This window comes from Galeopterus variegatus, unplaced genomic scaffold (genome assembly GCF_000696425.1).
Source record: "Galeopterus variegatus unplaced genomic scaffold, G_variegatus-3.0.2 Scaffold108, whole genome shotgun sequence".
NCBI lineage: Eukaryota > Metazoa > Chordata > Mammalia > Dermoptera > Cynocephalidae > Galeopterus > Galeopterus variegatus.
This window is the reverse complement of record NW_007726219.1, coordinates 689,266-714,571: the sequence shown is the minus strand read 5'-3', so window position 1 is coordinate 714,571 and position 25,306 is coordinate 689,266. Positions and strand designations below refer to the sequence as shown.

The window sequence follows — 25,306 nt, the reverse complement described above, 5'->3', positions numbered from 1 at the left end:
AAGAATATGAGTATCATAAGAGCAAAATTGATTTCTTTCACTGTTCACTAGTTCAACCTGGCACATGATAGGCATTTAGTAAATATTGACAATAAGAGATTGTTGTTGCTGCTACTGTTTTATTATTATTTCTTGTGTTAGGTTTTAAGGTTGCCTGTCACCATTTCTCTTTCCTGCAAGAAAGTTTGATAGGAATTGATATAGGGTATATATTTTATGGCCTTTTCAGTTTCTTCCATTGTTGGTTCTCTGTTGACCTATTTCTCGAGTGTGCCATGGGCTCGGCCCTTCTGAGTATTTTTTAAAAACTGTTTTCCTAGAAAATTGCCTGTTTTTAAGTTTTCAAGTTATCCATCAGAGGGGTATATGGCAATCTCAATTTTTAAAAGTAGCTCTTCATTTCTTATTAAAATGCTCCTTTCTTTATTGCTAATTTCTGTTTCAGTTGTCTTAGTTAGATTTGTCTGATATTTATCTACTTTTATTCGTCTTTTTAGAGAATAGTTTTTTTTTTTTTTTTCCTTTTTGTCTTTTTTCGTGTCCGGCAACGGACCGCAACCCTCAGCGTCGCGCCCGCACCGGACTGGGACCAGCAACGGGATCGCAACCCTCGGTGCTGCGCCCGCCCCTTGCTCAGCCAGTGAGCAGGAACCGGTCTGTATGTGGGATCCGAACCCTTGGCGGGAGCGCCGCCGCACTCCCAAGCGGCGCACTGTAGCAGTGCACCACCAGGCCGGCCCAGAGAATAGTTCTTGATTTTAGTTATTATTTTTAGTTTTTAAATTGGTCACTTACACTTTTAACTAATTGTATCCTCAACTTTTTTGGCTTATTTTAAGTTCTTTTCTAGATTCTTGAGTTGACTGCTTAATGCATTTATTTTTAGTTTTATTTAACAACAGGCATCTAAAGCTGTGACTTCTTTTGGTTATAACTCTGCCATGTTCCATAAGTTTTGGTAGTCTGTGTTCTTATTGTCATTAACTTTTTTTTGAATTGTCAAGATCCTCATTGCTTATTAAGTGGCAAAGTCAGGATTCAAAGCTAGACAGGCTATCTCCATGAAATAAAATTTTGCTTTTTCTTTATAATATCTTCTCATTGTAGAACAGGAAGAGTGAACTTAATGATTTTTTTCAGGATCATTGATCAAAATAGTTCATTGAGAATTAGAACAAAATTCATTTTTTTTCAAACTCATCAGGAACCTTTGTAACACCTGATCACCAGAATTTCATTGAAGACCTCGGCTTTTATGGGTATGAACAGTAAAGGTAAGTAGGGGCTAGAGGTGGAAAATGATTTTTTTGAGTTGGCTGGACATTTCTTCTGTTGGTCTCTTCTGGGATTACTCATGGGTCCACTGGAGTATCTTGGTTTTCCTGCTAGTGATTAGCTTGGGCTTCCTTGTGGCAGCTAGGTTCAAAGACTCATTGTCTTTCCTTTTTTTTTTTTTGAACAGATTTGTTAAGGTATATTGTACTCATTTCAATGATTTTTCATAACTTTATCAAGTGGTGCAAATATAACACCATAAATCAGTTTTAGAACATTTTTATGACCCCAATAAGATCTCTCATGTCCATTTATAGTTAATCCTGTCTACCCCCTGTCCCATGCAGCTACTGATCTGCTTTCTGTCTCTGTTAAGTTTACTTTTTCTGGATATTTCATTTAAATGGAATCATACAGTATGTGGTCTCTTTTGTCTGGTTTCTTTCATTCAGCATATTGTTTTTGAGATTAATCCATGAAGTAACAGGTGTTGGTATTTTGTTCCTTTTTATTGCTAAAAGATATTCCATTGTCTGGATATGCCATGTCATTGGTTTTTAATAAGTGTATAGTTTGTTTTAGAAACATTTTTAATCCGGGTTTGACTTAAATGGGGGTCACAATATAGTCTTTAAGACTCCAGTTTTTGGAACATGACTTTTTTTGGTGATCTGACACATTGGGTTGTTTTTTTGTAATGTTCCTTGGAAATTTTAAAAGAATATGTTTTGTCTGTGCTTTATGTAGCTGTCAGTTCATGCTTTTAAAAAAGTGACTCAAGGGCCGGCCCGGTGGGAAGCGCGGCGGCGCTCCCGCTCGAGGGTTCGGATCCCACATATAGACCGGTTCCCGCTCACTGGCTGAGCGAGGCGCGGGAGCAACACCGAGGGTTGCAATCCCGTTGCCGGACACGGAAAAAAGACAAAAAAAAAAGTGACTCAAATGTTCTACCGGTTTTATTGTTTATTAGCCATCTGATATTAAAATCTTTGACTATAGCTGCGACTTTGTCAAATTATTCTTGTGAGATAATGCCAAATGTAATAATAGTTCAATATTTATACATTTTCTAGATATACATCCTTGAATGATGCAGGCCCCTGCATTGGTGGAGACAGCTTCTGGTAAATGCAACCACAGTAATGGAGGAAACTTCCTAAAAGGTGAGGGTCCCATCCAGTTGCCTTTATTCTGGGTAGGGAGGGGTGCTAAATGTAATTGTGCCTGATAGTTCCCCCTCCAGTGTTGCTACTTTTTAAGCCTTCCTCTCAATAAGGTGGTAAGATTCAGCATGTTTTTATTTATTTATTTTTTTTTAAAGATGACTGATAAGGGGATCTTAACCCTTGACTTGGTGTTGTTAGCACCACGCTCTCCCAAGTGAGCTAACTGGCCATCATTATATAGGGATCCAAACTATGACCTTGGTGTCATCAGCACCACACTCTCCCAAGTGAGCCACAGGCTGGCCCCTCAGCATGTTTTTAACTTGGCAAATTCACTCAGGTAATTTTTGGTGGGTATGGGCAGGAACTTTCAGGGAAGTGGAAGATTTACGGAAGAGAAGGAGGGGAGGAAGAGAGGGTTTCTGTCCAGCCAGGCTTTCAGGAACTGCTGACTCATACAGTTGTCTTCAGGGTATAATAAGTGAAAAGTGGATAGGTTGATTTCTTCTGCTCAACAAGTTGTATATGTTTTGTCTTCCTAAAAATCTGAAATTCCTTTTTCAGTGGTAATGGTAGGAGAGAAAATAAGAAATAATAAGAGCATAAAAAAGCAAGATGACTAAACCTTATGTGCTTATGAATGTATGTGGCTTAAACTATTAACAGATATTCTAGATTAAAACAAAAATCGTATCCTACGTTTTCATGAGAAACACTTAAAACAGAAGAGAAAGGTTTAAAATAAAAGGATGGGCAAGTTAAGAAACAAGTGAACCACAAAATTTGGGGTGATAGTGTTAATAGAGTATAATTGTTGCAGAAAGCATTATAAGAAGATTAAAGAGTGTCATTTTAAAGTGATAAAGTTATACAGTTTAAAGTGATAAAGTTATACAGGGACAGTGTACTTTCTATTCATACATTAACTGTGGATATCTAGGGAAAGGCTGCTGGAGATTGGACATAATAATGGTTTACCTGTCTTTCTCAGTAAATCCCAATAGGATTTTTTTCATGCAATTTAAAATGCTCCTTCCCAAAAAATTAACTTAAAAAAATTTAATGTGGAGGAGAAAATGTAAAGGAAATTTTTAAGTAAAGGAAAAAACTTAGCCTACCAGATATAAAATATCATTTGAAGCTATAATAATCAAAACAGTATGGTACTGTTGTACAAAAAGATAAGAAGTTATGAAACAAAATAGACTCTTAGAAAATTATGGAATGGAAACAGGAAGAGGAAAATAATGGATTTATTCAGCAAATGTTAGGACAATTGACCATCCATTTTGGAAGAAATTAAGTTAAATTCCTACTTTATGCTATAGAAAGAAAATAATTCTACCTAGTGTACAAAAGCTAAGGGTTAATTAAACACACGCACACAGAGAACTAGAATAAATTATAGGAGAATATTTTTATAATTATGTGGTACGGAAGGTCAAAGACACAAAACTCAGAAGTCATAGAAGAAACGACTGATCTGTTTAAGTAAATAATCTTAAAAACTGGTATAAGATACTATAGAAAGTTGAAAGATAAGCAATAAATTAGGCAAAAAAAAAGTATCCAGAATGTATAAACAGCTCCTAAATAAATCTCTTATCTCCAACCCCATATATATAACAGTTTACAGGACATTTGCATCTGGGTGTTTTATCACAAACCACAAACCCACTTGCCTGGAATTGAACTCACTGTCTTTCCTCTCCTCCTCCTTGCTTTTCCTCTTCATCCTCTATATTTGCTCTTCTAAAGTCCCTATCTCTTTAGCTCTACATATTCCACTTCAACCATAGTACTAAGTCATAAACCGTAGTAGCATTATCTAAGGGTGATATTTAAGCAGGTAGTAGTCAGTTGGTGAGTCATGAAATCAGTTTAGCTGATTGTGATCACCTTTTTAAAAAAAAAAAAAAATGAAATGAAATGGAAAACACCAGAATTCATGGAGTAATTGCTGTTTTATTAAATGTTTGTTTTAATTATACACATACATACTAATATATGTCTGTGTGTACTGGGTCATGATATAAAATGTGTTTCTGATTGTGGTCTTAGTTTAAAAAAAAAAAATTTGAAAACCGCTATTTCTTCTCTCTTTCTCTCACCACCATTTCTTTTTTTTTCTTTTTTTCTTTTTTTCCTTTTTGTCTTTTTTCATGACCGGCAACGGATTGCAACCCTCAGTGTCGCACCCGTACCGGACCGGGACCGGCAACGGGATCGCAACCCTCGGTGTTGCGCCCACACCTCGCTCAGCCAGTGAGCGGCCGGTCTGTATGTGGGATCCGAACCCTCGGCAGGAGCGCCACCGCGCTCCCAAGCTGCGCACTGTAGCAGTGCGCCACCGGGCCGGCCCCCTTTTTGTCTTTTTTACTGACCGGTAATGGAATCACAACCCTCGGTGTTGTGCCCGCACCGCGCTCAGCCAGTGAGCGGAAACCAGTCTCCACATGGGATCTGAACCCTCGGCGGGAGCGCCGCCGCACTCCCAAGCGGCGCACTTCTCCAGTGCGCCACCAGGCCAACCCATCACCACCATTTCTAATCAGCCACCAAGTCTTGTCATTTCTGGAACTTTTATGCCAGTCTCTTTTCTAGTCCCACTTCTGCACTCTTGGTCTACCCTGTGTTGACTCTCCTTCTTCAAACCTTCATTCTTACTGTTGCCAGAGCTGTCTACAACTCAATTCCAATCACATGACTACCCCTTTAAGAAGCTTCCAATGGTCTTTCATTGCCTTAGAATAAGTCTTACTCCCTTAAGACATCATAAAAGCCTCTTTCTGTTCACAATTCCTGTCACACCCATAGAACTCTTTCACTCCAGACAAACTGGCTTACAATTTCATGCAAATGCCATGTTCTTTCATACAGCTAACTGTCCTTGCTGTTGGATTTGCCTAAATTAATTTTGTCTATTTTGTTTAAAAACACTTTTAAATGTAAGATTTTCTATGAAATTGATTTCTCCTTTTTTCAAGCATTTACCTGCTCTATCAACACCACTCTGTCAGCACTTTTCTTTAACTGTATTGCATTTTTGAGTGCTTGTCTTGTCTGTGAAACTTATGAAAGCCATAAGAATTTGGGGAAGCATCCATATCTTCTTTTCCTTTGTTTTTACAATGCCTAGAACATGTACAAGGAGGTGCCCAAAATTTTATTAATAATTTTATAAGAAAAAACTTCTTACTAGACCTATCTACAAACATAGTGGCTGCCCTATACATAGTAAACTCCTTGCTATTGAAAGAATTCAAGAAGAATCTTGGTTAATGTCTTTGCTCAGGCTGTCATAACAAAATACCACATAGTCTGAGTGGCTTAAATGACAGAAATTTATTTTCTCATAGTTCTGGAGGCTGGAAGTTCAAGAACAAGGTGTCAGCATGGTCAGGGTTTGGTGAGGAATCTCTTTTCGGCTTATAGATTGCTGCCTTCTTTCTGTGTGCTTACATGATGTATAAGGGCTCTAATCCCATGATGAGGGTCTTGCCCATATGACTTTACCTAAACCTACTTATCCCACCAAGGGCCCTATCTCCAAATACCATCACATTGGGGGTTAATACCTCAACATATGAATTTTGAGGGGACATAGTTCAGTTGTAGCAGCTACCATAAAGGATAATGTAAAAAGTATTCATGCATTGGAAAGAGCTTAGACCAGATTATGTCTTTTCTAGTGTTTAGACTCTAATGTTGCTATTGTTAACATTCTATTCTTTTTTTTTAAATCAGATAAACCTAATACCAAGAAAGAAAATTTATCTTCCAATGGTTGTAATGAAGTCAGATTGACTTTTCCTGATGATGACTATGATTCCTTGGCAGTAGAACAAAGATCTAATGATAAAGAAGTCAGGAATATTGACAAATTAAATTTATTGGAGCCATCTTTTTCAACGAGTCAAGATACTAATATAGAGAGTACTCACTCGCAGTCAAGTGAATTTGAAGACAGTATTGACTATGTTTTCTTGAATGAAACATACTCTATATATTATTCAGAATCAAAACTAAAGAATGAAAATCTTACTCATTTAAAATCAGAATTTGATCCTGAAATGCAGAAAAGAGAGGAGGTGTTTCTTGATGTTTTGGAACATCAAGATAATAAGACTGTTGGCCTAGAAACAATCTATGAGATTTCAGATGCTGATTATAAAGAAACTACTGAAGATATGCAAAAGAACGATATAGATGAAGATTCACAGCAGGAATATCACAGTGTGGAAGAACAAGAATATATAAGTAACCATTTATCTGTTGGCCAAACAAAAACGTTAAGTTTATCTAATCTGGAAGTTGTTGAATTAAGAAAGTCAGGTTATGAAGTTAAATGTCCTAGCGGCCTAGAAGGTAATCATATTAAGTTGGAAAGTGGTTCTATCATCTCTTTAGATTCACTTGATGTTTCTGGACAAGAAGATTCACTTCATGTCTCCAAATTTCAGAATTCTGTTATGTTAAGAGAATATGAAAAGTGTGAGGAACAAGAGACTAATTTAATGTATCACACAATATCTGATGACATTGTACCAAGAAGCAGTTCTTTGGGACACCAGGAATCTCAATCCAAGAGTGGTTTCTTGAACCTTAAAAAAGTGTTAAAAAGTAAAGTTTATACTGAAAAAATGAAATCTCAAATAACTGAAAGTAGAGATTTTTGTGGAAATACAAGTGTTGAGAACAAAATATTACAGCACTTTGAAAATCCTAGCACATTACCACAGGACAAAGCTTTAGAGACATTACTCCAGCCTTGTAAAGATTGTCAGACTTCCTGGAACTCTATTTTTGATGATTCAGTAATTTCTGCTTATGGATATTCACATTATAAAAGCCTACAAAACACCCCTGACCCAACCTTAGATTTTTCTGTTACACTACCAAAGACTGCAGTCAAAGATAATAAAGCAATAGAAGAAGTAAACTCCCTAAAAGTTGCTAATAGCAATGCCACAAATAAAACATGCATTCATGATATGGAAGGAAAATGTCCACAATCAGTGACAGGTGCTGCAAGTTGTACAGTCACAATTAATCAGTCAGTGGATGTTAGCACTGATTTTAGGGCTTGTTTCACAACCAGCAGGGCAACAAGTGCAATATCTTCTGTAGTATCTACATCAAGTAACACAGAGATAACAATGATGAATAAAAAACAGCCCAGTAAGTGGCAAAGTGAGAAACAAAGAAGTGTGGCTTGTAATACAGATTGGTCATACAGTCAAGATTGTGTAGATACACAGATGGCTGTGACAAAAGGATCAGGAAAATCTCTCTCAGTTGACAGCTTGAAACCTTGTGGAAGTTTCCTAAAGGTAAAATCAATATTATTAATAAAATCTTATTTGACATTACAAAGAGGCAGTGTGTGCTATTATAAATGTTATTGATTATTGGATTATATTGAGGCTTTTGTGAGAAAAATGCTGGATGAGGGGAAAAGGTTTATAGATTTCCACTAGCTCTATCTTTCTCTGGTGGCAGCTGTTGCCCCAAAATCCATTAGAAATTGAGTTTTACATTTTATCAGTTGGAACTACAGATGTAACATATTGTTTGTTATATATTTATAATTTAATTTTAATCATATTTTCAGAATTCCCTGGAATTAAAACCATTGGATATCACAGACTTAAAGAAACATCCTGAGAGGTATGTCAGACGTATAAGTTTGTAGATAAACATGGGAAAAATCAAATAGTATTTGCTTTCTTTGTAGCATACTTAACTATATAGAATAATAGCCAAAAAGAACTTTAAGAAATCATCTGCTTTAGTCATTTGCCTCAAACAAATATTAAAACAATATAGAATGTTAAAGCTCTTCACTTATTGAGACTTCAGTCTTAATAATTCCTTCAGGAACTTACGGCATCTTATCTTTACTTATGTAGCCTAAATCCATTCTGATTTAATTGTCCTTTTGCTTTCACTTGATTCCCCTGTAGACCAAAACAATAGCAGTGCCTTTGGAAAATGTCATATATGGAGTATTTCAAAAGGTTTGTGGGAGGGCCGGCCCAGTGGCACACTGGAGAGTGCGCCGCTTGGGAGCGTGGCGGCGCCCCCGCCGAGGGTTCGGATCCCATGTGAAGACCGGTTCCCGCTCACTGGCTGAGCGCGGTGCGGACGCAAAACTGAGGGTTGCGATCCTGTTGCCGGTACCCAGTGCGGGTGCGACACCGAGGGTTGCAATCCCGTTACCGGTCAGTAAAAAAGACAAAAAGGGAGGAAAAAAAAAAAAAGGTTTGTGGGAAAATGGAAGTAAAAGACAATACAAATTTTTTCATGAACTTTTTAAACTACCCTCGTATTTGAAAAAGTAAATAGCTACTTTCACTGGAGTCTTTTAATTTTGACTTTATTTCATTGCATAATTTTCTTTGCTTTAATTAGATATCCTTATAATTCAGAATGCAACAGAGAACCAGGAAGTGGGAAGGGAGAAAAGTGGGAAAGGGTCTAAAATGCCAAATTATTATACTCTGAGGTCATTTACTTTTTAGTTCATTCTTTATTCTAATGAGTTTAATTTGGTGTCCCAATTCTATAAGATTAAATAGAAGAGTTGGTTTCCAGAAGCAGGAGTATTGCGAATAGCTGGAAGTGGCAACTGGTAATAAGGGAAGACCTCCAAAAACTATTAACACTCAAAAGACATAATGGCTTGGGCCTTTTTGGTATATAATAGCACAACAAAGTATTTGCTTGCATTAATAAGCCCTAATTGCTATGAAAAATGTAAATTCTTTTCTATTAAAAATATATTACATTTAAGAATGATTTTAATCCAGAATGCTTATAACTTTATAAAATCTTGGCCAAAGCTTATTTTAGGTTGAAAAAAATCATTGATTCTGGATAAATGAAGTCATTAACTTAGTTTAGAATCCTTTTTGGTAAAAAAGTATGAATTTGAGAATCGTTTACTTCCTTGACTTCTAGAAAGAATATATTTAGATTTGACTTTTGCTGTTCTTTTCTGAAGCTGTTATGTGTTCTTACAGCCTCTTCATCTTTAGTAGGAATTGATTTAAACTTGACAAAGAAATGTAAGAAATCTAAAATCTTTTTAGAGACATGTCATTACCATAGAAAAATGTTTGGAATCTTACCTAATTCAATCTTTTATTTTAAAGGGAATTTCAACTTTCTAAAGAGTCGGAAAAGAATTTGCCTTCAATGTGCTATCAGGAAATAATGCAGAGAGCCATGAAAGCAGAGCTGCACCTTTTAAATGTTCACTATCAGATATGTCATCGCCATTGTTGTGATATTTATAAACTTGTGATGGGAAACAGGGAAGGATTAAATAGGTGTCTTGTTAATTTTAAATCTTTTTTCTTAGAATTTTATCACTAGCTTGAAGTTTATTCTAGAAAATTTCTTTAATTTTCATTTTTGAAAGGCATAATGAAGGATTGATTCTAACTGGGTTTGTTAGCTGGGTAAATGGACTTTAAAAAGTAATACATTTGAATTCCATGGAGGGGCAACAGTGCATGATTGGGATGATGAATCCAGTGAAAAGATAGGTTTGATTTTTTTTTTAATCTAAGTGAAGATGAAGTCAGAGGGTTTGCATGACATTTTTCCGCATTCTCTCTGGCTTATACATCAAGGGTTCCTTGTACTGTCCCTAGAAAAACAGAACTACAGTGATTTCTTTTACTCAACATCTAGAAGAAAAAATGTAAAGTTCTGGTAGAGTTAAAACTAAGTGTATAATATAATATTAGTGTTAAATGGATGACTTGGGCCTAAATGATTTAATTTTGTTAACTTCTGAACAGGAATTTATCAATTAATTCTGCTAAGGAGAAATTAGGATCAGCACTACTGTCTGTTTTGGGAGACTTAAAAGTTAGATATGTGAGTTTGAAAGAAAAGATACACAAAGGCATGCAACTGGAAGAGCTGCCCCCACTATCAATAGAATCAAAAGTATTATCTACCTTCTCTACTTTTGTTTCCATGGTATGTATGTATGTTCTAGGAATAAAAATTTTACTTCATTTAGAAGGAAAACGTTTTAAATAAAGATTTTTCTTTTCTCTCTTTACAGCTAATGGAGGAAGAATTGCATGTGTAAGTTATGATTTTTATCTAATTTGGAATTCATTAGACCTTAAAAATTGCTTAATTCAGGTAACTCTAAATTTTCTGATTTTTCCCCTGTTCATAATATTGACAAATTCTTTAATGAAATGTTTATCTGTTTAGCTTTTCAGGAGCAGATTCTGAACTAGATAATCAAAGTGCGCCTGATGTTGATGTTTCTCCAAGCCTAAAAAAGACACTTTCTCAAGTGAGATTTTTGAAAAGTTCATCAGAGTAGACCTTTAAGGGCTTAAGTAAACTATAATTTTCAGAAACTCTCATGTCCTTTTTACTCAACCGGCTTACTTTGTGTACTACCATTTGAGAGATATAATTGATTAGAAGGAATGTAGTGGTATGTTTATGTAAAGTCCTGATCAGGCAGATGTCAGCAGTATATGTTGAGTAGTGTGACCATATAATTTGTCACCAAACCAGGAGACTTTGAGGGTGAAAGGGAGTAATGTTAATAATTTTCCATGGCAATAGATATAAACTTGGATCGTCTTTGGTAAACCGTAATATATTTCAACTGTCATGTTGAGCCAGTGCAGTTAAAATTAATATCTTGCACCTCTATCTCATGAGGTTGAATAAAGTAATATTCTATTTTTTTAGACAGGGCAAATTTTAATTCCTCCTTTATTAAAATGACCAAAATAGTTTTTAAGTGCCTGTCATAGGTTTTCTCATTCTTTTGTTCCCCAAGGAAATGTTTGTTAGGTGACAGCCAAGAAAGATGGTTTAATCTGTATATGAACACTCTGCAAATTGCGAAGTGATATAGAAACATAAGTTATATTCCGTTAGCAAGTGAGGAGGCAATGGGGTAGGAAAGCTGAAGTTTATTTCTACTTTTCTTACTTTGGTCTTAACCCCGAGGTTTCATTATTTGAGTAGTCTTAAATAATCTCCCAAGATGAATTCCAAAGTCAAAAGTGAAATATTTGGCTAATATGTACTCCTTTATACTAACAGAAATGATTAAAGGTAAATTACCTTAGCAGATTATCTATTCTACTAACAGAAATGATTAAAGGTAAATTACCTTAGCAAATTATCTATTCCATTATTAAAATTAAAAATATATATATTAATTATCCATGAAGAATTAACAGATCCAAAACTAGAGTTTTATGTACTCAAATTTCTTACATAGTTTACTTAAACAGTTTGTGCATTTAATGATATATAATTTCAAGAGTTTTTTTTTTTCCTCATTGTAGTGGTAGCAATGGTATAACCTGCTTATTTAGGGAAAGCAGTAAATTATTTTCAAAAATACAAGATGCAGATAAAACAATTTTTATAATATTAGTTTTGGTATAAAGCAATATCTACATTAAGTTGGGATTACATTTTAATAATGGGATGTACATATACTATTAATAGTGTTTCTAAATTTCAACTGCTCATGTACCGTCTTCACAATTTACCATAGCCATATATGACTTATAATGTTCGTTATTTTGTATTTTTCATTAAGTGATTCTCCTTTTTAAATAAATTTAAGTGTAAAGAATAACTCACTATTACATCTGGGAAAGAAATATTACTTTCCATAAATATGATATACATTACAAACACTAAATTAAATATGTAACTGTTAAAGGTTAATATGATAAATATTTATATGTATACCTTCAAAAATCATCTCAAGTACTTCCAGCGTGTGTGTGCCACGCTTTGCCAAATAATAGTAGTGTTAGTAAATAGTCACTGTACAGACTGGGTTCAAATCCTAATTCTTGTTGACTATGTGACACGAAGCCCCAAGTTACTTAAATTTAGTTTTCTCGCCTATAAAGTAATGTCGATAATGATTTTGCTCTCATAGTCTTCATTATTGTGAAGGCTAAATAATGCCAGTGAAGAGTGCCTGTCACATAGTAAGAATATAATAATTGTTAGTCCTTATTTATTATTGTTGTTTTTATTATCTTAATCCTCAGATGTCTTTATTATCTGACAATAGTCACCCTAAACAAGATACATCACCCAAGAAAGATGGTTTAAAAAATGGTGATATAAACGAAGACTTTAGTCAACTGAAACTTGATGATAAAGGTTAGTATAAAAATGTATTGTATAGTTGCCAGAAAACAAATAATAAGGTTTATAATATCCCTAATGTTTGTTCATTCTTTAAATCAAAATAAATATTTTTAATTGACTGAATACCATCATTCTGATTACGAATGTTAAGTATGTTCTTGTTACTTCTGCTTGATGTCTTTAAGGTCACCTATATATCTGATAATGCCAAATAATAATATGGACTGTTATTCTTTAGGTTCATGTTTCCAAACCAAAAATTCTTTCTTGTGTCTAATTTTTGTCTTTGTAAATTGTGTATGGTTTGTTTTGTTTTGTTTGTTTGTTTTGTTTTGTTTTGCTTTTACTGGATAAAGGGATCGTGACCCTCGGCACGGCGTCGTCTGCACCATGCTCAGCCAGTGAGCGCACTGGCCATCCCTGTATAGGATCCGAACCCGCGGCCTCAGCGCTACTAGCGCCACACTCTCCCGAGTGAGCCACGGGGCTGGCCTGTGTATTTTTTTTTTTTTTTTTTAGTTTTTTCCTCTACAAAAAGAGGTTGTGATCATTCCAAAATGATTATTAATTTTCATGAAATAAAGAGTTACAGTACTGCTTAATCCCTTTAAATATGTTTACTGTTATTCTGTGTATAAAGATAATATCACTCTCACACACACACACAAAAAAAAACAAACAAACAACAACAACAAAAAAAAAAAAAAAAAAAAAAAGGGGGGGGGGGGAAGAAAAAAAAACCACAATTTTTTTTGAAGTTCTTACAACAAGCAAATGGAGGGGACACACTTAGGGGGGAGAGGGAGGAGGGAGGGAGGTTTCAGTGATGGGACATAATAATCAACTACATTGTATATTGACAAAATAAAAATAATTAAAAAAAAATAAAGGAAAAAAAATAAAGATAATATCTTTTATTCAATAAAGGACAATTCAAAAATCAGAGAAATAAGGTTTTTAATGTGCTCAGAATCAGTGTTAATTAAAGGAAAAATCACTCAGACACAAAATAACATTTTATTCAGGGCTGCTGAAAAATCCCTTCTCAGAGAATCTTTATGCTTGGTTGTTTTATTTTCCTAATGTTTATCTTTAGATATATATGCAAAACTAGTCATTCTCATCCTACTGATTCATCCATGTTTTTTTTTTTTGCATAACTTTTCCATTAAACATTGTACATAATTCATAGCTCATTGTGTTCAATTTCTTAGACTGCAGAAATTACCAAGAAGTAAATGAAGGCTGGTTTGATGCTAAAGAGAACCTGACAGGAGGTGACTTCTCAGGAATACAAGAAAATCAAGTAGAACAAGACAGATGGAATCCAAAGTTTACACTAGGTTAGTTCTTAAGAATTTACTGAGAAATCCTAACCTAGCTTATTTGTAAAATAGTGCTTACCTGCTTCTGTGTTGTCTTGGGGTCTGAGCTGTTCTAATGTTTTATTTCTTTGTTACTTTTATTTATAAATATAAAAAATGGGAAAATTGGCCAGTTGGAGGTCAATTTTTTAAAGAGCAGAAAATTGCTAAAAGCTTTAAGTCCAAGATCTAGTTAGAGTTAGATGCCCAGCATTCTCTCCCTCCTACTTGAGACCAGCATTCGTACTCCTCAGGGCTTTTCCTCTGAACTCTCATCAGGACTCTCCATGTGCAGGTACATGATGAACAAAACCGGCTTCCCAGTTTCTATCAGGCAGTCAGTACCAATCTATCACACTGGCTGTAGAGATGAAAACTATTTGCTTTCCCTCACTTCTATACTTTCTTCTTTTTCAGGAATGTTTTCATCTTTAGATAGTCCTTTAATTGCTTACAGTAGTTAGAATTTTCTCTAGTATTTGTGATTATTGCCCTTCTATAATTTCTAATGATATTTAAACTACTTTCCTGTATTTTTTCTTGTATATTTCTGTGGATTTCTCTTTTATTTTCCATAATAGCAGTGGTCTTATTGCCTTTTTTCTGCTTGTATAAATAATGCTTATTAAGCTTTTAAAATAAAATATAAAAGTATAAGAAAATTAAAATTGCTTGAAGTTTCTCCAACCTGCAGTAACCACTATGAATATTTTAGTAACCTTTCCTTTATGCACTTATTCATGCATATATTTAATACACATATACAATTTGAAGTAAATGACATTATGTCATCTAGCTTCATCATAACGTTTTTCTTTCCTTGCATAATTTTTTCCATATTCCTTATCACATACCATATGTTTGGTTACATGATATATTGCCTGCATTCCCACGCTCACATAGTAGTAACTCAGGGAAATCAAGGATTTTTTGTTTGTTTTGTTCACTATCTATCTCCAGTGCCAGGTACAGCATTCAGCCCATGGGCTATTCAGTAAATATTTTGTATTGAACTAGTGAAAGATGAGTTTATGGGTAGAATGTATGTCTTCTGATTCTTATTCACTGCCCTTTCTTACTATACTGTAGCTCTTTATTCCCTCCTCACACCAATGTAAAAATATAAATTATAAAGGTAAATAGTTTTACTATTTTCTTTATAGAGTACGTTATAGTCCAAAGAGATTAAAAAATTAAATGAAGTAAGTTAATGAAGAAAGTTAGGTATTATTACCTAGCAGTGAAGGACTGCCTGAATTCCAGCACCACCACTTACTAGATTTATGACCTAAATTCGTCAGACATCAGAATCCTCATCTGTGAGCCGACCCCGTGGCGCACTCGGGAGAGTGCGGCGCTGGGAGTGCAGCAGCGCTCCTGCCGCGGGTTTGGATCCTATATAGGGATGACCGGTGCACTCACAGCGCTCATTGGCTGAGCGTGGTGCGGCCAGTCTCAAAAAGGACAAAAAAAAAAGAATCCTCATCTGTAAAGTGGAAATAACAATAGCTACCTGACAGGATGGTTGTGAGAATTAGAAAAGATGATGTGTGGGCCGGCCCAGTGGTGCACTCGGTAGAGTGCAGCGCTTGGGAGCATGGCGGCGCTCCCGCTGAGGGTTCGGATCCCATATAGAGACCGGTCTGCTCACTGGTTGAGCGCGGTGCGGTTACCAGTCACGAAAGAAGACAGAAAAGGGGGAAAAAAAAAGAAAAGAAAAGATGATGTGTGCAACCCCTATGGAAAATGGTTTGGAGGTTCCTCAAACAGCTGAAGATAGATCTATCATATGACCCAGCTATCCCACTGCTGGGAATATATCCAAAGGAATGGAAATCATCAAGTCGAAGGTATACTTGTTTCCCAATGTTCATTGCAGCACTCTTCACAATAGCCAAGAGCTGGAATCAGCCCAAATGTCCATCATCGGATGAGTGGATACGGAAAATGTGGTATATCTACACAATGGAATACTACTCAGCTATAAAAACGAATGAAATACTGCCATTTGCAACAACATGGATGGACCTTGAGAGAATAATATTGAGTGAAACGAGTCAGGCAGAGAAAAAGAAATACCACATGTTCTCACTTATTGGTGGGAGCTAAAAAAATAAACAAATTAATTTACCCACAAACACACACAAAAAAAACTGGGAGTGGGGGGTGGGGAAGAAGATATAACAACCATACTTTTTTTTTTGAAGTTGTTACAACAAGCAAACGGAAAGGACATTCTTGGGGGGGATGGGAGAGAGGGAGGAGGGCGGGAGGTGTCGGTGATGGGCCATAATAATCATATACGTTGTATATTGACAAAATAAAAATTAAAAAAAAAAAAAAAAAAAAAAAAAGATGATGTGTATAAAGTGCTTGGCATATTGTTCCTCCTATTATTATTATTATTTAATGAAAAAAATTTTACAAATCTTTCATTATTATGTAAAAATTATGAATACATCTAAATAAAAGCTACTCTAAGCATTTATTCAACAAATATTTGTGTGCCCTCCTGTGTCAGTTATGGAATCTTCTGGTAATTTACATCTTAATTCAGTGAATTCTTTTTTATTAATATATAAGCTACAATGAAAATGCAATTTTGGAATTTGGAATTTTTTTTATCTTACAAGAAAAAAATATATCTAAAATCCTAGTATTTGTGGTTTCCAAAATCATGTTGTCTAACTCAAGTTATCTGCCCTTTTTCTTTTCTTATGTGCCCTTACCATTCTCACAAACTATGTAGTAGCTGCTATTGATATTTGTCTGATTTAAAGGTTTTCTTAGTGTGATGTTTCCCCAGTGAAGGAATGTGCATAAAGAAAGCTCTCAGATCACTAGCTCTAGCCAACATTAACACTAGGAAATTAAAATCCTGTGTGCATTCAGCATTCTCTATAGCACTTCTGTGAACCAGAGTCAAATGGAAGACACTTTTCATAGGTATGATGTGATTACTCTGTTTAGATGTGATCAATCCATTTTTGAGCTACAAGAGACTTAATATAAACTAATGCAGCCTCTTTATTGTTAAGATGGTATGATTAAGACCCATAAATCTTAAAACTATATTCCAGGCTATTGGTCTTGAATCTAGTGCTGGTATTTGCTGATAAGCTTTGTGATAGTGAAAAAAAAAAAAAATGTAATGTTTAACATTTTTCACATTTCCTCTTAAAACTATCAATAAAACAATGGTCATTTCTGTTGTATGTTTTTCTACAAACAGAAGTTAAGAATGTTGAACCCATACGAAGAGATAAAGGTTATTTGATACATGTTGGTGGTCTCTGCCCTGCAGTATCAGAGGTATGCCAGGATTTCTTTTTTGAGCTTCATTTTCAGATTTATTAATTATGCAATTTATTATTTGTTTGCTTTTTTCTACTTTTCACAAACTTTTATTTCTCTTCTTTTAGGATGATTTAAGGTCTCATTTCCAGAAATACCAAGTTTCTGAAATTTCAATTTATGATTCTTCTACTAATTACAGGTGTGTTTCCCAAATTCAGTCAATGTACATTATTGTGTGTCTGTGGTGCTCCTATACTAGCCATCAGTCACAGTGGTGATAAAGGCAAAGGCCTTTCCATCAGCAGTTTCCTAGGCTAGTAGGAGACACACAGACAAATAGCTGCAGTCATTGATTGGTGCCGTTCTTAATCAGATCTTTCTTTCATTATACTTTTTAACTTGTTAGTGGTATACGGGAGAGTTATTGATTTTTGTATACTCTATCTTGTTACATACCATTTATAGGGGAAGTAGAGTACATTACTTAAGAGAATGGGCTCTAGAAATAGATGACCTTGGTCCAATTCCTAGCTCTGTCAACTTGGTGAATAAACTTGGGCAAGTTATTTAACTTTTCTGTACTTCAGCCTCTTTGTAAAGTGAGGATAAAAATACTTTCATAGCATTGCTGTAAAACTATCATAAGTTAAATATGTAAAGCACTGGGAATAAGGCCTGGTATATAGTAGGTGCTCAGAAAATTGTATTCAGATTGTATTTGGATTTTAAGTACTTTTAGTTGACACTTTTGTGTTTTTTGGGTAAATAGGAACATCATCTACATATAATCACTTTCAGTATGTATGTTGCTATTTTCTGTTTTGTAACATTGCCAGATCATTCAAAAGTATCAATAACAAAGGTGATAGCTTAATGGAAATGTCTTTACTGTCTTATCATTAAAAATGATAGCTGTTTATTTTAGATATAAAAATCTTTATCAATTAAAGAAGGATCTTATTTGTAGTTTGGGTTAAAATTGATTAGAATAGGTGTTTAATTTTATTTGTCTTAGAGTCACTTAAGATCATATGCTTTTGTTTTATTTGACCTATTGATATGGTGGTAATATACTTCATTCTATTAAAATAGTATTGTAATCCTAGGAGAATTACTTAATGTGAAAGATTCTTTCATTATCTTGTTGAATCCTTTAAAAAAAATTGTTTTTTTCTCACTTGAAGTATTATACATTCTGTGTTGAAATTTAGAATATAGAGTTAAATACAAAATAAAAGGAAGTCATAAAAATTTATCCATAGTCCTATCATTCGAAAACAACCACTCTTCAGATCTGGTATATATCTTCCATTGACTCTATTAGGGCTGGTGCTTTTATAGGAATAACTGTTGCCCTACTTTCTCAGTTATATGTTTAAAAGTCTGATTAGATTTTGCAACTTTTATTTATTTATTTATTTTTGGAGGGGATCTATATATTTCCCCATTATAAGGCCATAAAGACATTCTGTTATATATTCTGCTAATTTTTAAATTTTACCTTTCACATTTCAGCTTTTTTTGCCATCCAGAGTTTATGTTTGTACTGTTTATAAGACTTTTATTATGGATAACCAGTTGTCTCTAGACCACTAATCTGTGTGCAACTCTATCATATATAAAGTTTGCAAATGTTTTACATTAAATTTTAGTATAAAATTAATAGGAGGTAATTCATAAAAAACACTTTTATTTCCCATCTTAATTTGTTTTTTATTTAGTTATCTTAAATAAATATCCTTCCTAATCCCAAGGCAAGTGCAGAAACATTTTATTTTTAAGAGCAAATATTCTTGTGAAAGATGTTCTAGCCAGTACTTACAAAATTAAGTTTGAGGTCGTTTGAAGTCATTAACAAAGAACCTTTTGGTTTTCTGCTTTTATATTTTAGATATGCATCTCTTACTTTTAAAAAAAACAGTGATGCAAAAATGGCTGTGAAAGAAATGAATGGTATAGAAATAAATGGAAAATCAGTAAATGTGCGCCTTGTTAAAACTCCTGGAGAATATCCATCACCACTTTCCTCCAAAAATGGGAGTAGAGTAAATTTGAATAATCTGGAGAAAAGCACCAGCAAAGAAATCAACTCAGCCTCCTCTGTTTCTAGATTGCCCAGAACTAGGCCAAGGCAGCTGGGATCTGAGCAAGACAGTGAGTTTTTCCCTTTTGACCAGAAGGTTAGTTTTTTTGATTGATCTCATAAGTGGTGTTTGTACTTGTCATATTACTGTAAGTGGCTTTGTAGAATAAGTAACTCCAGTATTGGTGGTCTTGAAGTGGGAATAAGAGCATTAATCTGAACTGTTTTTAACATTAGGGATACCCTAACCCACTTTTGTACAAATCCAGTTGTTCCTGTGGGGAAATCTAGATCTTTGTAGATCTAGCTAAAGAGAAGCTCTTTTTTTTTTTTTTTTAACTTTACATGGGCTTTTTCATTCTTAGACAGTACTCCTCCATTAAAAAAAGTGGAACTAATTACACTTCGCCATTCTTTTTTTTCATAGCTAATCTTATAACTGTTAAAAATCATAAAATGTAGTCATTATATTTTCGTACACCCTCATCTTCACCTCACTGAGGTTTTAAACACCGCTGGAAAGTGATTAAGTTTGCCTTGATAACTCTTAACTCTCCACTGCTAAGCAAAATGCCTGGTATCCTGTAGGCATTCCACCGGTTTTTTTTTTTTAAACTTACATACAGTAAATTCATTTCTTTGTTGTTGTCTGTTACTTTAGACAAATGCATATAGGCAAGTAACCAACAAAATAAACAAGATATGGAACAGTTCTAGCATTCTAAAAAATTCTCCTGTGCTCTGAGATCTGTTTCCTATTATAATTTCACCTTTTTAACAATGTCATATAAATGGAATCACACTATGTAGCCTTCTTAGTCTGGCTTCTTTCACTTAGCTTAATGCATTTGAAATTGATCCATATTGTGTGTATTAGCATTTCATTCCTGTTCATATTTTGCCCATTTTTATTCATTTATTTTCTATTATTCAGTTTTGAGAGTTTGTTATGTTTTGATTATAAGTACTTTATCAGATAGATGTGTGATTTGCAAGTAATTTTTCTCAGCCTGTGCTTTCTCTTTTTCATTCTCTAACAGTGTCTTAGTGCAGTTTTTAATTTTGATGAAGTATGATTTATCAATTTTTTCTTTTATAACATGCTTTTCATGCTGTAGCTAAGAAATCTTTTTATAATCCAAGGTCATTTTAAGTTGGTTTTTATATATTGGGTCAAGTATGAGTTAAGGTACTTCTTTGTGTGTTTGTTTCTGTTTTGCGTATGGAATTGTTCCAGCATCTTTTGTTGAAAAGACTGTCCTATTTCTATTGAATTACCTTTGCACCTTGGTCAAAAATCAGTTGACCACATTTGTAGTCTGTTTCTAGACTAGTTCCATTGATCTATTTGTCTGTCCTTCTACCCATTGCACACTATCCTGGTAACTGTAGCTTTATAGTAAGTCTTGAAATCAGGTAGAGTGAGCCTTCTAACTTTATTCTTTGGATATTTTAGTCTTTTTGCCTTTCTGTATAAATTTCATAATTCAACCTGTCTACAGAAAAAAAATCTGCTAGGATTTTTTGGGGATTACTTTAAACCTACAGATCAGCACAAATCCCTTTTTAATAAATGGATGAAAGAATAAATATTTGTTGGATAAATGAATCTAAATTCTCCCCTTAATGAGAGAAAGGGATCTCTTCTTATGTCATTAATTCAATCCTTCCCTAATTCTGAGAGTTATCTCATTTCTTTCCTGTACCATTAGTGACTCCATTTTCCAGACCTTTCTCTTGACTGGCAGTCATGCACAGTCCTTCCTAATCCTGACAGGATTTTCACTTGACTTAGCATTCCTTTGAAGTTACCGTTCTTATTTGTCCTGTGTTTTTACTGCCAAACTTCTCAATCAAATAGTTTGTATCCTATGTCTCAAGTTTCTTTGATTACTTCTCTTCTTTGTACTGATAATCTGACTTCAGTTTCTAAAATTTTACTTAAACTGCTCTTTTCATTATCCCTAGTGACCTTTTTTTTGGCCTTTTCCCAGTCTGCCCTTTTCTTGACCCCTTGGCCTCATTGACACTGGTCATCTCCTTCTTGAAATTTTTTCTTTCATGTCAGTGACACTTCATGTTTAGGATGGATTTTTTGGTACTTAGCCTCAATCCACAGCAGGAAGAACAGGAACAAAGTACAGTTGAGCTACATGGGCACCTGATTTGGGAACTGTGGCTCCCCTCCTCCCCTCTGACGTAGTACTGGACATGTGGTTTCTTGCCTCTGCATTCCTGGGTGCTGGTTCTCCTGCTTCTCTCTGCATACTGGTTTTCTCTGCTCATGACTGCTTTCTTCCCCTGTGTGGCTTTGTTTTGCTTAATTCTAACTCTACAGTATTTTCAGTCCAAGTCCCTCTGATCATTTGACTAATTCATTTGCTCTGTGTTTCAATTCCATGTTCTCTATGCAGGGAATCTAATTGATCCGGCCTGTGATTCTGGTGTTATTAGTTCAGGAGAAAACACTCTTGGTCTAGTCAGCAGTGGCAGTTGGCCACGGAGTTGGCAGAGGGAAAGTATAAATAAGGCCCTGTGGGCTATGGTAGGAGTATGTTGTCTTAAAGTATGTGGATAGGGAAGCTCCTATTACCATCTTTGTTAAGCTCTACTCCAAGTTCTCTTACCTTTCTAACAATTTCTTTTTCCCTTTTTCTTTTCCTCAGATTCTCAAGATTTATTTATTCTATTTGTTTATTTTCTAAAGCAAATATTTATTGTTTACAATGAGAGGAAAAATAATGATTAATAAGAACAGCTCTTATATTCATAACCTAGCTCTGCCACCTATCTCATGTGACTCTGGGCAAGTTACCTAACTTCTCTGTGTCTTAGCTTCCTTATCTTAAAACGGGGAATAATAGCTCTTACTTCACAAATGTTGAGAGGTTTAAGTACATTTAATACAGAAAAATTCCCATAACAGTGCCTGGCACAGAGAATGTACCCAATAAATATTAGCTATTGTTGCTATTGTTATTTACCAGTAATTTGGCTTTTTCTTAAAGAGCTCATCCTTTCTGTGGTTTCAACTATCACTTAAACTATTGTATCCCCAACTTTTCATTTATTTATTTAACAGTTATTTGCATACCAACTGTGTACACTATTCTATGCTCTGTGAAAATGATAATGAACAAAACAGACAAAAATCTGTGCTCTCATGGAGCTTAAATCTAGTGGGGGAGATAAGGCAATAAGCAAAAAGTATATAATATTCTGATGTGATCTATTTAGTATTTTATGTATCTCACCCTGCCTTTTCATCTAGGCTTTAAAATATGAATAGGTTTGAAAAGTTTTGTTGAACTTTTATAGGATCTACAGTGGTTTCCTATAATTAGTAGTCTCCTTGCATGGTTAATAGTAAGTAATTGATCATTTTGTCTCTTCAGTTGGATTATAAGATCCCTAAGTGGAGGGGGCTCTATTTTAAATGCTGGTTTTTCCCCTACAGCATGTGGTACAGTTCTGGATATACAGTTTGTGTTCATTACATATTTAGTAAGATGTAGAATTTCTATAATTACCATGTAGACCAGCCTTTCTTAGTCAGGTTGGTTAAGAGAATTAACCCTTGATGTCCTATGCCTAAGACATTAATTTTAGTTAATGAATTAATCTCTTTCTTGTGCATCTAGAATAGAACTAGTGATGTTCTATCTTTGGTAGAAATGAGAAAAGTTACATCATTTTCTGCATCCTGTGTTCACGTGAGGAATCACAATTGAAAAAGGCTGATTTAGACATAGCTCATATACTTTATCACTTCTATAAGAAAACATGTCAGGCATATTTTCTCATACTTGGTATAAATAATCCCAAATTAGTTTTTTGAGGAATTTTGATTTTATTTATAATCTTAAAGTTTATTTTAATTGAATAAGCTGGATTGTCTCTATGTAATGGTCCTTATTTACTGGTTTTTAAGAAAACTTTAAAATGCTTATTTAGGGTATAAAGAAGAATTGTAAACAGATTGAATCTGCTAAATTGTTACCTGATACATCTACTCAATTCATACCTCCAAATACACTAAACCTGCGTAGCTTTACCAAGATCATGAATAGACTGGCAGAACTGCATCCAGAAGTCAGCAGGTAATAACTAAAATTGTATTTTAACTGTTTTCAAACTTTTTATGTAAAAATATAGTTTAATTCAATAATTTAGCCATATTCAGCATGTGTTACTTTGGAAAGGACAGATACTTATATATTTCTTCTGCATTTTTTTGCATAGAGACCATATTATAGATGCTCTTCAGGAAGTGAGAATAAATCATAAAGGTTTTCTGAATGGCTTAGCTATTAATACTATTGTGAAAATGACTTCATCTGTTCTGAAAAACTCAGCTTCCAGTTAGGAATAAAAGACACAATAAAGAGGTAAAGCAATCATATTCTTTTATATTTAAATACTACTTTAAAATTTTCAGCTATTGATTCCATTTTTTCTCACAGAATACTATTAAATTAAAAATGTAATAAAATGAGAGTATAAAATTTAAAAACAAACATACTGTATGAATTAACAGTTAATGCAAAACCAATTCCCCCCAGAATTGATTGGCTTAAACAACATATGTAATCTCACAGTTTGCAGATCAGGATTCAGGAATGACTTATCTGCCTAGTATTAGCTCACGGTCTCATATTGCAGTCAGGATGTTGGCCTGTACTATAGTCATCTAGAAGCTTGACTGAGACTGGAGGATCTGCTTCTATAAGAGGCCTCAATTCCTCACCACCAAGGCCTTTCCATAGGGCTCCTTGAAAATCTTGACATCGTGGCAGCCAGCTTCCCCTGAACAAGAGAGAGAGCAAGATATAAGCTGTATTGTCTTTTGTGACCTACCCTCAAGAGTCACAATCCATCATTTTGCCACATTCTATTAGATGAGAGTCCGTGCTGTAACCCACACTCAAGGGGAGGGGAATTAAGCTCCACCTCTTAAAGAAAGGCATATCAAAGAATTTGTATATATGTTTTTTAATTACCACAAATTAACATAGAATCCCTTTTAACAAAATAGTAGAAAGCTTCTATTTCTACTTATAGGTTTCTAGGTGACTCAAGCCAACTCTCTCCCCTGAGAACAACTAGAAAAGCTGAATAAATATAAAAAATATCTGCTTGAAGCACTGAAGAGTGATCAAGATAATGATCAATTACTGGGCCAGGCAGGGTACAGAGATGAGTCTCAGAGAAATATGCCCAATGTTTGGGGCCACTTTCCCCCTATTATTTGCAGAGGACGGCTAGGAGTTTGAGGGACCCTTCTGATAGCATTGCATCTGGGGGAGGTGGGATCTTGGTGAACTCTTAGCAGTGGGAATGGGACCCCAAAGGGCTATACTCTAGGAGTTAAGTTTGAGCCAGAAACAGATGGTTCATTAGAAGGGCTATAACTCAGCTTTAGAATTTATTCCCTAAATTGAATTGAGATGATCTGGAGTTACTAGTTGTGATAGGCATCTGGATAAAATGGAAGAGTTCTCTGGAAGAAAATAATATCATTTTAGGCCTCAAATTATTTATGCCAACAACTTTGTATGTACTAGTGTGCTTTGCAAATAAGAGTATACAATCAAAAATAATTAATCATAAAGGAAGTAAGACCATATGAATGAAAACTAGCCTAAGCACTAGGTAATAGATACTACCCACAGGGACTTCAGATGTTTAAGTTATCAGGCACACTTTAAAAAAAAACACATGCTTATACATGATAGATTGTTTGAAAAACAATTAGTTTCCTCTCTGTATCTATCCCCCTTTGCAATGTGACTTTGAACCTCCTCCCATCAAGAAGTAGAGTCTATTTTCCTACCCCTTCAATTTGGGATGGCCTTACAACTGACTTTAACAAGGTATGCCATTTCCAAGTCAAGTCCTCAAAAGGCCATGATCACTCTGCTCTTTCTCAGAAATTTGCTGTAGCCATG

At 34.7% G+C, this 25,306-nt stretch overlaps 1 protein-coding gene across 1 annotated transcript; it reads left to right on the top strand.

The window, feature by feature from the left end:
* The first annotated feature begins 2,353 nt into the window (after positions 1-2,353).
* On the top strand, positions 2,354-23,740 carry RBM44 (RNA binding motif protein 44). The gene is made up of 14 exons (XM_008586012.1): positions 2,354-2,438; positions 6,189-7,774; positions 8,056-8,111; positions 9,599-9,775; positions 10,253-10,436; positions 10,525-10,547; positions 10,683-10,767; positions 12,512-12,626; positions 13,829-13,957; positions 17,211-17,290; positions 17,401-17,474; positions 19,167-19,455; positions 23,313-23,458; positions 23,601-23,740. The coding sequence occupies exons 1-14, from the start codon at positions 2,363-2,365 to the stop codon at positions 23,722-23,724; spliced, it is 3,144 nt and encodes a 1,047-aa protein (XP_008584234.1). The 5' UTR covers positions 2,354-2,362; the 3' UTR covers positions 23,725-23,740.
* Positions 23,741-25,306: the final 1,566 nt, after the last annotated feature.

What these genes read in the sequence shown, in the direction of transcription:
- RBM44 (XM_008586012.1), top strand. Translation starts at nt 2,363, where the DNA reads ATGATGCAGGCCCCTGCATTGGTGGAGACAGCTTCTGGTAAATGCAAC. An exon ending in TGGAGGAAACTTCCTAAAAG is followed by an intron (nt 2,439 to 6,188) that starts GTGAGGGTCCCA and finishes TTTTTAAATCAG; the next exon opens with ATAAACCTAATACCAAGAAA. An exon ending in TAAAAAAGACACTTTCTCAA is followed by an intron (nt 10,768 to 12,511) that starts GTGAGATTTTTG and finishes CTTAATCCTCAG; the next exon opens with ATGTCTTTATTATCTGACAA.